This window comes from Giraffa tippelskirchi, chromosome 4, assembly GCF_054371585.1.
Source record: "Giraffa tippelskirchi isolate mGirTip1 chromosome 4, T2T-mGirTip1v1.2.pri, whole genome shotgun sequence".
NCBI classification, from domain to species: domain Eukaryota; kingdom Metazoa; phylum Chordata; class Mammalia; order Artiodactyla; family Giraffidae; genus Giraffa; species Giraffa tippelskirchi.
In genome coordinates, this window is record NC_137278.1 from 167,283,334 (window position 1) to 167,296,575 (window position 13,242).

At 47.3% G+C, this 13,242-nt stretch overlaps 1 protein-coding gene across 24 annotated transcripts in view; it reads left to right on the forward strand.

The window, feature by feature from the left end:
* Nucleotides 1-12,638, forward strand: part of RFX4 (regulatory factor X4) — a 169,526-nt gene extending 156,888 nt beyond the window's left edge. For 10 of the 24 annotated variants that reach the window (XM_081591300.1, XM_081591302.1, XM_081591299.1 and 7 more), the window contains one exon: nucleotides 613-2,558. In XM_081591300.1, the coding sequence (XP_081447426.1) occupies nucleotides 613-1,033 (421 nt within the window). In that variant the 3' untranslated portion in view covers nucleotides 1,034-2,558. Of the gene's footprint in view, nucleotides 1-612; nucleotides 2,559-2,588; nucleotides 4,130-8,893; nucleotides 9,154-9,191; nucleotides 10,782-11,942; nucleotides 12,092-12,279 lie in introns of those variants that run through there. The other 14 variants (XM_081591304.1, XM_081591306.1, XM_081591303.1 and 11 more) reach the window with 4 other exon arrangements.
* The last annotated feature ends 604 nt before the right edge of the window (nucleotides 12,639-13,242 follow it).

Here is a 13,242-nt window from a genome sequence, read left to right on the forward strand (position 1 = left end):
TAAAGTGTTTTCACATATATGACTCTCAGAGTAGCTAGGTGCAGCATTTTTTACAGATGTGAGAAACAAGGATGCAAGTAGCCCAGGGCCCCACAGCTGGGAGGTGGTGGAGCCAGGCTTAGAACCGGAGGCTGACACCTGGTTGGCCATGGTGTTTTCCCCAGGAGAGAGCTCAGAGAAACACACTGCATCCTTCCCCAAGAAGGAGAAGCAGAAGCCTGAGCAAAACAAAAACATAAGTCCCGAAGTAATTTCTTCTTTTTTTCCTATTTGACTTCAGGGTATAATGTGGGGCTTTTTACCACAACAGGAGACAAGGTCTCCATCACTAATGATGTTTTGCTCAGGGCTGGTTTTCATTCCCTGTGCACTCACTGGGTAGTGAGAGAGGTATGCTGAGGCGATAAGGAAAACTCACCTGGGAGTTTGACACTATCACAACAAAGCCACAGAGTGGATATGGTAGGAAACAAGAAGAAAAAGAAAAACGAAAAAGAAGAAGAAAGAAAAGAAGGAGGAAAAAGAGTAGATGAGGTTAATTTTTAAAGGTGTCAAACTGCTTTGTTCTCCCTGCCATTACTCACAATATTCCATGCGCCTCCTGCGTTTTAGATACACGGGAAGCTATAACTATGGGAGCTATGGCAACCAGCATCCTCCCCCGATGCAGAGCCAGTACCCAGCTCTCCCGCATGACACAGCCATCTCAGGACCGCTCCACTACTCCCCGTACCACAGGAGCTCCGCGCAGGTGAGTCGGTGGTCCTGCTTGCCTGCCCAGGCCTTGGTGAGCTTGGTGCCAGGTCTAGTCAACACAATTAATAAGCACCTTCTGCATACTGTGTGTGCAACCTCTGTGCCTCCAAGGGAAGGCTGGTCTTTTCCTCAGTGCCACTTCGTCCCTCCCGTGGCTGCCTGCATTGGGTGCTCAGTCAGTGTCACCCCAACTTGCTTTCACGTATGTGGGTACCGACCATGTGTCTCTAGTTCTGTCCTCCCTTTGACCTCTCTACTGGGAGCCAGTCAGCAGTGAGGTCTGTTACCCTTTTTTCGGGCGGCTGCCTTCAGACTGGATCTTTTCTCTCCTCTCCCATCACCCCTTCCTGGTGCAGTCAGACCTTCACCAAGTGCTGTAAGGACGGTCATCTCAGCATCATCCTAACTGGTCTCTCAGTTTCACGTCTGTTCCTTTTCAGTCCAGCAGCCCAACCACAGACTCGTAGTAGAAGAGTCTTTCTGAAATGGATCCCTAACACATTATTCTCAGGCCTTTGGCTCTTCACTGTCTCACAAGCCACACTAATCCTCTGTGGCCTTGGTGAATGGGGACAGTAGCTGCCGCTGTTACACCAGTGTTAGGCGCTCTACATGCCTCAGATGCTTTGCTGTCTACTGGCCCCAAACACAAGTGGTCACCAGTTCCATCCAGTTTTGCATCCTTGGTGTCTCTGGACCCTCACCATCTTTGCCTCAGATCAGGTCTTTATCCAACTTAAGACGATGACCAAAGCCTTCGCATCTGTCTGTCTCTGTGTCGGTAACTTGTTCCATCCTTGGTCCATCCTCAGTACTGCAGCTGGGAGAATCTTTTGGGTAAAACAAAACAAAAACCTGGCCACAACATTCTTCCTCTTTTGCATATCATCGCTTTGAGGGTCAAGTTCAATTCCTTAGCACGTCTCTCAAGACTCATGACCATCTGGGCTCTGCCTGCCTTTCTGGCCTACCAGCCACACCCCACATTTGTCCCTCCATGCCAGCTCATGTGCAGCTCCCTCGGGTCTTTGCAGATGCTGTTGCCTTGGGCTGGGACTCTCTTCCTCAACCTCTTTTGCTGGTTGTTCAGGACAAGCATCCCATTTGCTGACACTGCCCTTGTCCTTCCTCCAGAACCATATTAGGTGCCGTTCCTCTGTACTCAAATGGTGCGTTGGGCTTTCCTCTATTGGTACACTTCTCATCACTGACTTTCCTGATACCCACAAGAGACCCCAAAACTTCTTGAAGGCAGAAATTAAGTCTAGGATCCTCAAAAAGAAAAGCTAACTGTTACTGACCTCTGTCCTGTGCCAAGCACAGTGCCAAGCACCTTCCACATCCTCATGGTAACCCTCACAGAAAGGAAGTGAGGGTGACTTGGTCGAGGACTTAACCCTGGGCAGTGTGACCCCAGCTGTACAGGCTCCTAAGCCCTAGCCTCTGTCACCATTCAAAGAGAGCACTCGCTGCTTAATTTAACAGAGGAGTGAACAGCAGGTGGGTCAGCAGAGACAACTGTGGTGTGAGGCAAGTAGGGCGGGAGCCGTGGTAGGTCTGGGAGATATGATGAGAGTTCAGCCTAGGAAAGAGCTTCTGCAGCACTGGTGAGACCAGCAAGTAGAGAGAGGACCGGCAGAGCAGGGAGGCTGCCAAGGAAGCACGTGCAGGAGTCTTAGAACAGAGGTGGCAGGACGTGAGCTGAAGTGGAGGCTGCAATTACATCAGCTGTCAGCACAGACTTGCCTCTGAGGGAGGCACCAAGCAGAGTGTATCCACAATACACAGGCACTTGGGGCAAACAGGCGTCTTGTTTTGATTTCTATCTGCAGTCCCACGGGAGCCCTGGGATAATCCCCAGACAAGCCAAGAAGTTGATTCCTCTAAACCATCACCTGGGGCATTATTATAGGTCTCCATCTGCGTCACACAGAGACACCCACTCCCTCAGTCCTGCTTCTCTTGGGACCAGGGTCTGTGCTCCCCATGGTGATCTCCTAAATGACTAAGGGCTGCCACCATAGACTGGGTCACACTTTCACAGTATAAGAAGCCCATCCATCCATCCATTCATTCATTCATTCCCCCATGATTGTCAAGTACCTACTATGTGGCAAGCACTGCCCTAGCCTGTGAGAATACAGGGAGAAGGAGATGGGAGGCAAGCCTGCTTTGAGAGAGCTTCCACTCCAGTAGGAGACCCTGGCGAGACCAAGCTGAGATCCCAAGCCACAGCTCCCGGCATTATCTTCCCCCTTTCTTCACCCTCTCATCTCTCCTCATGAAACTTCTGGAGCTGGTTTTTCTGGGTATTAAATTTTTAAAGCCTTTTGCCATAAAAAGAAGCCACAGGCTCCTAAATGCCCACGCAGCCCCCAGTGGTCCAAGACAGGCTGCAGCATCCACTCTGGAAACCACAATGGTCCCCAGCTGGAGCACCATCATCTAAATCACTCATCCTAATTGGAGAGCTGAGGACTAAATGAACGCCCATGGAGGAGCCGCTGAACCCAGACTGGGTGAGGGAGGCCACAGGGTCCTGCAGCCCCTTCACCACCATGCTCTGTGACTCTTAGGTCCTTTCACAACCTCTGACCCCCACCACATACTCACACCCTGCATTTTATGGTTAATGCCTCCGTCTCCATTTGTAAAGTGGGGTGGGGAGACGTTTAGTTACACCACATCTCTGCCCAGGTTAATGGATGAGCTCAGGGTTTCTCCTGGGGAAGGTACTATCTAGTACTTCTAAATCCTTCCTTTTATTTTTCATTCACATTGATGCACTGTTGAGGCACTTTTAAATACATAAGCTCACTCAAATCTCAGAGCAACCTCCCAAAGAAGGCATTTTCCCCACTTTTTAAAGATGAGGAAAACCTCAGAAGGTAATTTGCCCCAGGTCATGCATCCAGTAAGTGACCAAGCAGATTCAAAGGCAAATTCTCCAAATCTCAACCCCAAGCCCGTGGCACTGAACACTACAGGGTGTGTGTTTTGGAGGGCAGGAGGTAAATTCAAGAGGCTGCTGCACCTATTCTCAATAAGTTTCAGATTCCCAAAGAGAAAAAAACACACACCAAGATACTGTATTTCTTTCCTTTCCTGGTACTGTGGTTTAAGGTTGAGCACTCAGGGGAAAATCTACTATAGGGCTAATTAGTGTTAGTTTCCCAGAGCAGAGGTCAAGCCATTCCAATCCTGAATACCAAATATCACACTTCATTATAGCAGACTCAGCGGGGAAAAGATTAGTCTGAAGTGAAGAAAAATCATAATGATAAAATATGGTTAAAGAATGCAATTGGTCATTAACACAAGACACTACTTTCTGCAAATAAATGCCTACCAGGTTAGCCTTAAAGAACTAATACAACACCTTTGTGAAGTCCAGTAATTGCACACATCCCAGCATTTATATACTCAAAATAATGTGAAGTTATTTGTTTCCTAAAAAATGGTATCGTGTGCCCTTGTTTCTACTATTCATTTGTACAAGACATGCTTTCTTCATGAGTACTACAAAGGTAAACCTCCACTCCTGCTTGAATGCTCATGCTTTCTCAATTAGCAAGTCCAGATGGATGAGGCTGCACAGGGAAAGGTTTGAATTAGTCCAGAAAAACACCCTTCTTGCTGCTATGCTGCACTTGTCCCACATCAAAGTAAGTGAACAAGGAACAGTATTAGCTGCCCCTTCCCAGGCTCCCCATCCTCACGCCCAACCAGAAAGAAAACAAACATGGAACCTCTACCTGTCAGCAGCCATGAATGTGAACTGGGCTCTTGAGCTCAAAAGCCATTAGACCAACCATAAGCAAACTGGCTAGAAAGACACTTAGAGTGAACCAGAAAGTTGTTGCTCATTTCTCAGCTGTATGGCCAAGACCCAGCCTTGCCAGCTGGTCACACAGCTCTCACAGTGTCTCCAGTGGACCATGTCCAGTGGGTCCTTGATCTTAGAGGCACAGTGATTGCTACAAAGTTTGCTTAGCATGCTCCACTTTGGGGTAGCATCCTGGGCCAAAGGTGGGTAAAAATAGAAAAATAGATTTTCTCTGACTATAGAGCCAGGCTTCCCAAGTTCAAATCTCAGCTCGGCCTCTGATTAACTCGGTGTTTCAATCTCCTCATCTGAAAAATGGGGATAATTCTAGTACTTATTTCATAGGGTTGTTGTGAGGGTTGAGTGATTTAATAAAGGTTAGGACAGGGGCTGGCTCATAGTTAACACTATCTGTGTATATTATTATGATTATTCTTTGTAACACCACAGTTGTTATTATTTTTTGTAATTGTAGAATTAATATCTGTCTCCCTCACTATACTAGCCCTGTGAAGGCAAGGGGGTCTAGGTCCTTCCCCTTCTGACCATTATATTCCCAGGACCCAAAAGAGACCTGGCTCTTGGTTAGACCTCAGTATACAATGGTCAGTGAATGAAGGGATGAATGGATCCTTACTCTGGCAGTAAGTTGTGTGTGACCTCAAGAAGATCATTTATCCCTCTCTTGACCTCAGTCCCCTCATCTGTAAAATGAGAGGTGGGATCAGATGGTCAATCACTTAAGGCTCTTCCTATCATTCGTGGACCACGATCCTGTGACTCGAGGAAGAATATTCATAATTGCAACTATGTTTTGAAAGCTTATTGTGTGGAAGCTCTGGGGCTTCTCAGGTGGTGCTAGTGGTGAAGAACCCATCTGCCAATTCAGGAGACATGAGATATGGGCTTGATCCCTGGGTCGGGAAGATCCCCTGGCGGAGGGCATGGCAACCCATTCCAGCTTCTTGCCTGGAGAATCCCATGGACAGAGGAGTCTCGCGGGCTATAGTCCATGGAGTCGCAAAGAGTTGGACATGACTGAAGTGACTTAGCACACACGGACACACTGTGTGGAAGCTCTAAGTATTTCACATGTATTAACTCAGTTAATCTTGACCCAAAAAGCTCAGCAGATGTGGACTGTCTGGCACAGATTTGGGGGAGCTGCGTCCTGGGTGGGGGATGCCTGTTGGCAGGACTTTGGGCAGTGAGAGCCGCCTTTCATGGGAAAACAGGGGGCCACCTTTCACCCGTTCTCCAGTAGAGGCCCGTTTGGTGAAGGTCAGGGATAAAGGGCTCATTCTTCTCTCTCCACGTGCAGGAAAGTCAGCGCTTGGTGTGAGAAGTCACTTCTCAAAATAGCACTTCCTAATATGGTTCCAAAGAGGCTCAGGGTCAGTCTCAGCAGAGATGGACTCACGCTGTGGTCCCTTGAGGGGATCTTTGCCCACTTGTGCACACACATACCCACACATGCCCACAGGCACCCCTCTCACACCTCCCACATGGTGGGGACTGGGGACTCACCTCCATTTTCTCATCAGTAGCAACAGTCCATGATCTGACCTAGAAAAGGGTAACTTCCAGTTAGGCCCTTCAACAAAAAGTGCTTTTATCCTGGACAGAGCTCTGGGGACCCCAGGGTTTGTGCCCAGCATCTGGAGGAGCCCTGTGAACCCAGACGTGAAGTGTGAGAGGTGACGTGGGTGCTCTCACCGGACTGAAGAGCAACTTCACTGGTGGCTTTAATGGCTGGGCCAGGCAGCGGGCACTCCAGCCTCTCAGCTTTCAATGGTCTCTTCACCAAGGGGAAGACGAGGCACTGACTCATTTGCAATTAGCTGACCTAACGGGACAGAATTTTCCAGGCCGGATCCTGTGGTAACAGAATTTTATTGTCACACTGGAGATATTTTGAGCCCATCTCATTTCCAGGCAATTACTCTTTTGAGCCTGTGACACAACCCCTGGGCACAGCTGCATTGAGGGGCCTTGATTTGGCACAAAAGCCACACTCTCTTGGGTTCTGTGGGGAGGAGGCTGCAAGTCCACATGGTGATACAGTCCCTACGCAGCCCAGGCAAGCGAGGCCTCTCTCAGGAGCATCAGGCTGCGGCCTGGTTGGAGTTATCAGACCCTGTGGTCTGCAGGGGGATGAAGGTGCTTAAAGGCAGAGTGACAGAGAGATTCAAGTTTAATGCGCTGTGTTCCAAAGGAGAGTCTTCCTTTCTGAATCCTCTGGACTTCAGTTGTGTGGTGGCTCCTGACTTGTTTGGGCCAGACTGACGTGGGGGGAAAGTGCTAGCCCAGGCCCAGGCTCCCCTGCCAGCTCATCCACTAGCCCACCATGGGCTCCCCACCTCATCCTAGTTGGATCCTAGCTGTCTCATCAGAGCAACGTGGGGTCGGAGTACATGACCCCTGAGGTTATTTCTAGTGGTAACAACCTAGGGTTCATTCACCGGATAGTTATGTGGCACCTGCTAGGTACCAGGCATCATTCCAGATGTTGGGAACATGGCGGGGAAGATGACACCGCCCCACCAGGAGCTTAGGAATACAAGCCAGTGGGAAGAGACAGCTGACAAGCAGGACGCTGAGATCCTGCCCTGAGAGGTGAGGGTGGGGCACTTAGCTTAGAGAGACAAGATGTCCAGAAAAGTCTCTTTGAGGTGGTGACATTTGAGCTGAGACCTGAAGAATGATGAAAGGGCAAGCAGGGAAGGGGCTTGGGGGGAGGGGTGGGAGAGATGTGCTCCAGGTGGAGGGAACAGGTGGGACAAAATACTCTGAGATGGGAACCAGCCTGGCACGCCTGAGGGCCAGAGAGGAGGTCTCTGTGCCAGGGAGGGGACGTGTATCCGAGGAGTGTACTAGAGAGGCTATTGGGCGGAGGAAGCAAACTTTGGGGAAAAATTAAAGACCATTTTGTAATAATATGCTTTAATATTACCTGTTTAATACCTGGGGGCTCATTATCTTGGTCCTGACCAAGTCTTATCATGGTCTCTTTGGGGTTCAGAGGGGCTGCCGCGCACACACACACACACACACACACACACACACACACACACACAGCCGCTTTGGGGAGTACGAAAGCCTCCAGAGGCTCCCCGTGGTCTCCTTGGCAACAGCCTTGGGTGCCTCCTCTCCCCCGGGCTCCAGATACCACCTCCACCCTTCAAACTCTTTTCCTACCTGTTCTTCTGACTGTGTAAGGCAAACTGTCTGTCCTGTGGAGGACCAAACCTTCGCTACCGGACCTTGGAGCCCTCCTTCTTGACCTGTGAATAGCTGGTTCTCTTCCCCTGCTTTGGGCCTAACAGCCTTCCCCCACTGCCCCTCGGGCTCCCACTCAAAAGGCGGAGAACAGTTCACTTGGCCCCCTCGACAGCAAGGAGCAGCCATTGCTGTCATAACCCCTTCTCCTGGCTTGTCTAGGCTTCAGTCTGTCTGTCTCCCTCACAGGAGGCAGCCTCCCACCTAATCCCTTGGGGCTCCACTCTCCAACTGTCAGGGAAGACAGATGGGAGAACAGAAGACTTTGCACATTCGCAGGCAGACTCTCTCCCTAGTCGCTGCCCTTGCCATCCGGGTTGACTGGCTCCTGTTCATGTTGGCGTGGCCCTTAGCACAGCAAGGAAATCTTTGTGTTGACCAGCCTGCAAACGGAGAGCTCTAGGAAAGGGAGCCCAGAACCCCTCCCTTTCCTCCCCTCTGATCTACTAAAAGCAGCTCGTTTGCATAGCTGTCTTGGAAACTGAAAAGAATGTAAACGAAGCAGCACTTTGGGGCACTCCTCTTATTTCTGATTCTTTCTAGAACTGTTTCCCCTCTTCTGGTAGCTATTAACATCTTTTTTCCTGACCTGCACAAAAGCACCCTCCTCTCCTCCCAGGGGCTTATCTTGACTCCTTCCACGTTCATACCAAGGCCAATAACTTGCCATCCTATCTTCTAGGACTTCAGTGAATGTGAACCCAAAAGAGATATTCTCTAAATGACAGGCACTAATAATAACCTTCGAAGCTGTTGACTTGCTTCCTCTTCAAAAACCCGCTTTTAGGCTGCAGTTCATAATTGGATTCAATTGCAAAATGCTATTTTTAATGAGGTCGTTGTGTTTTTCTTAGCAGTATTGTTTTCTTGGGTTGATGGAGTGGGACCTATCACAACTTCATAAATGATAAAATGATACAGCTCAAACCCATCCATCCATCCATCCATGTCTATTTGGACATACTGCGACTCAGGTACACACACACTCACTCTCTTTCTCTCTCTCTCTCTCTCTCTCTCCTGTATTCCCAGTGGGGTTATTCCTTCTTTGGGGTTTGACTTCCCCAAACATTGCAGATGAAGAGCACAAAGTCTGTATGATTGGTTGAATGAATATCAGCCCAGCTCTGGCTATGAAATGTTTTGCCTTTCTCCTGCCGGATGCTTCCTAGACCAAGAGTCAGTCTTGCAGAATCTCACTGATGACTTCCCACCAACTTTCATTAACAGAGTCTTAAGAATTTAACGTAAACTGTGAACATGACTGATACTGTGTATGTGCAACTTCAAGCTAATTTTAACTTTGTGGAATTTCTTTCCCCTCAACAAGTACCCTTTTAATAGCCCCACTTCCCGGATGGAACCTTGTCTGATGAGCAGTACTCCCAGACTGCATCCTACCCCAGTCACCCCCCGATGGCCAGAGGTGCCCACAGCCAACACGTGCTACACAAGCCCGTCCGTGCACTCCACGAGGTATGGAAACTCTAGTGACATGTACACACCCCTGACCACGCGCAGGAATTCTGAGTACGAGCACGTGCAACACTTCCCTGGCTTTGCTTACATCAACGGAGAGGCCTCCACAGGGTGGGCTAAGTGACTGCTTTCATAGGAATCCATATTTAATATTAATAATAATTAATAATAATAATAATAAACCCAGCACCCACCCACCCCCAGAAGACTTTCTCTCTCTACATTGTAACTCCAGGATGATTCCTAGGCATCCACTTTCCTAATGAACATGAGGCTGGGATTCAGTGCGGGATGAATAAACTTTAGTTCTGAAATGGGGCTCACTAAGAGTCAATGAGATTGGGTTCCCGTAGCCAAGCCAGACTCAACTGTTTGTACAGAGCACTATCTCGGGCAGGCCGACCCGTGACATTTCCCTCTGTTCCACGACTTCGCAACCACTCCCAGTAAATCACTTATTTTCCTGTTGACAAAAACTCTTTAGTCTTGAAGGATGGATATTAGAGACAGAATCTGGTTGGCGCTCTTGGATGGGCACATAATTGACCAAGAGCATTCACCTTTTCATCCGGCTGTCATCTTACTGTACAACAAACAGCCCTCAGAAGTGTCTTAAACATCCCAACTTGCTGGTGATGTCAGCACTGCTTCCTGGAGCACCAGGGCTAAATGGAGGTGTCCAGAAACCCTAGAGTCCCTGTTACATTCACGCTGTCACCATCCCTGCCTGGTCTTGGAATGTAAGCACTGTTGAGAGGGAAGGAAGAGGCCTGTTCCGTATGCCTTAAGTAGATTGAGGTTTGTAGGGGACCGGTTCTTCTACATACAAGTATTTGTCTTAAGTTTGCACAATGGCTAGTGTCAGCAAAAGGCAGAAGAGGGTTTTCTAAAGTTCTGTGAGAATGCGGACTTATGGCATTGAGTATCACACTCAGCTCTGCTGTATTAACTTTGTGAGCCTGAACGGACCAAACTTTTAACTCACCAAGCACCAAGTGTGAAGATGACTTTCACGGTTCCTTCATAAGACTATAATAATTTCCGACACTTTGATAGAAAAAATTCAAAGCTGTGCCTTTGAGCCTATACTATACTGTGTATGTGTGGAAATAAAAAAAATGTATTGTACTTTTGGAAAATTTTTTCATAGTCATTTTTCTGTCAGATTTGTAGCAATTTGTGATGTTTGTTAGAGATTAACATAGGTTTTCTTTCTGTATTATAAAAAACACCAAGAAATTATGGTGGACCTATTACCCTATGGGTAAGAAATAAATGGAAATATGACATCGGATGTTTTAGCAATTGTTCTGTAAATAAAATCTTTGATCACACCACTCAGTGTGATAATCATGTCTACAGCTAAAATGGAAATAGTTTTATCTGTACAGTTGTGCAAGATATGAATGGTTTCACACTCAAATAAAAAGTATCAGAATGACCTGCTTTCTTTTTGTTCATTTTGTGTTTGATATGATCTCTGTGTGTGTGTGCACATATGTGTTTTTTTGTGTGTAATATATATGACATTCTAAATACCTAGGGTTTAAGTAGGCAAAACAGAAATAAATGGTCTTCTATGGTTGTGCTATTCCAGTTCCTTGTGATCTTGTCATTATTAAAATGTGGATAGACCATAGATGCAGTCCTTAAAAAATGATTTAGCACCTACAGCCTGATTGTAAGAACCAGTCCTACATACAAGGATTGACCTGAAGTTTTCATGATGGCTAGTGTCAGCAAAGGGCAGAGCCTTCCAGCTCTTACAGAGGATATTATTTTTCAATGCCAGCATCATTAGGAGGTCCCCTGACACTCAGTTCATTATGCTTTAATGATCACTAGGTATAAAGATATTTTGAGCACAGTGGTTTAAATGCTAATAAACTTATGAAATAGGACAGTAATATTATTAAATAGTTAATATAAACAGATTTTTTTTTTTTTTCAGAACTGCAGTTTGATTCTAGGGCTGGAAAGTAAGGCAAAATGATTAAATGTTTTGCCCAAATGTTAAAGAGTCTAGGATCTATGAGAAATTGAGAGCCATAGATTTTCAGAAATGGCAGTAATGACTATTTTAACTAAAAGGCATGAGAACTTGACAACTCGATTTGCATTTTAAAAGGTTTATTTTTAAAGCCAGGCTCTTACTTGCTATTACATAACATACGTACACCTGAAAATGCTTTGGGGATTAAAATTATACATTTTATATCGTATCCCCTTTAAAAAAATTAGCTGTGTTGTTCTACCAAAAGAAAGCAGATGTTGGATTTCACTCTCTGATGGTAATTAGTTTGATCTTTCAGCCAAGGTCCATTAGTTGGCTTTATATGAGGAAAATAAGGGAGAGGAAGGATGAAATTTCATATTTAGTCACTGAAAATAAGCCTGAGAATAACCAGACCTATTGCTCTCTTTACAATCCAAAGCTCATGCTCCAGAAATGAATGAGTGTAGTAAGTCTGACTTTTGACATACTAAGCACAAAAAATTAAGCAGTTGCCAAATTCTCTGGCCAGGTAGCAGCAGGACATAATATTGAAATAAACGACAGCCATGTACACAAGTAATAACCACAAGCTCTTTAAACGCACAGATATTTAGGCAAGAATAGTCACAACCAACAAGGGCCTGAATCCCAGAAAATACAGTGATTGCTCCAAGAACTTTGCAGAGGGAAGAATGTGTTCACAGCACAGCCAAGAACCGAGAGTCACCAGCACCGCAGGAAGAAGGCAGCTTCAGGTGAGGCAATGGCCCCTGGGTGTTTCTCTCCAGACCACAAGGTACCCATCTCTTGGGAGATAAGCGGACTGCCTGTGTTCCTGATTGTTCTAAAGCTTCCACTTCAGAACAGAGAGGGACATGAGTAAGAAAAGATAACAATTGCTGTGAGTTCATGACTCAGCTGCACCTTCTCTCCCTCTTGACAGTTCCTAGCCAGTCACCAAGATGGGAGTGGGCAAGGTCGGCTGCTGGGAGTGGGGCCAGCCACTTGTCAGAGGAAGAACAGAGGAGTCTTGGCAATAAAGGGACCCTCCCCTCTTCAGGACACTCTCTGAAAAGGACTCTGCCAGCTTGAAACTAGCTGAAGTCATGAACAGCAGCCAGGATGGCTCACCCACGTCGCAGGCCTGTGGAGTCCAGGCATCCATCCTGCTGAGCCCTTGTCAGGCCTCTAGCATAGCCCAGGTCTGGGAAGAAAGGGGAGCTGTGGCCCCTCGGAGACCACAGCCTGGTTACAGACCAGTCAAAAATGTGCATCATCAAATAAACCCAACCTCACTGGAGAGAGGGCCTGAAATCATGGAAAGGTGACTTTGGAGGGGTCACCTTGGAGGGGTCACCTCCTCTGGGCCTTGAGCAGGCCTGCTCTATGACTATGACATCCTGAATTACAGTCTGTGTGCTGATGGACCAGAGCGGGCAGATCTGGGTGAGGAGGGTGGACAGCTTAGGGAAAACAAAGAACAGACTGGCAGCTGGGCAGTGATTCAGGGAGGCAGCCACGAGAGAGAAGGCGACGGCTCCACCAGCTGGTGCTAAAGAAATGGCCTGAGGTTCATGTCCACGAGCTGAGCCCATATCCCTGCACCACCATCACCAAGCAACACCCCTTCCTCGTATCTGACCCCACTCTCTCTCTCACGACTACACTGGGGCAGTAGTCTCCTGCTATCTCCCCCACCCTGCAGATCTGTCCTATTTGCTTTAACGTGATATCAATCAAAATGAAGCAAATCTGGAGAAGGAAAGAGCAAAAACGAACAGGTTATTTGTCCCAGCTTTTCATATCTCTTAAAGGCAGAATGGAAAGATTGAAAAAAATTAAATCCTAGGAAAGGGCTAAACACTCCCTTTATCACATGGGAAAGAGTGTGGGGGTGGGGCAGCTG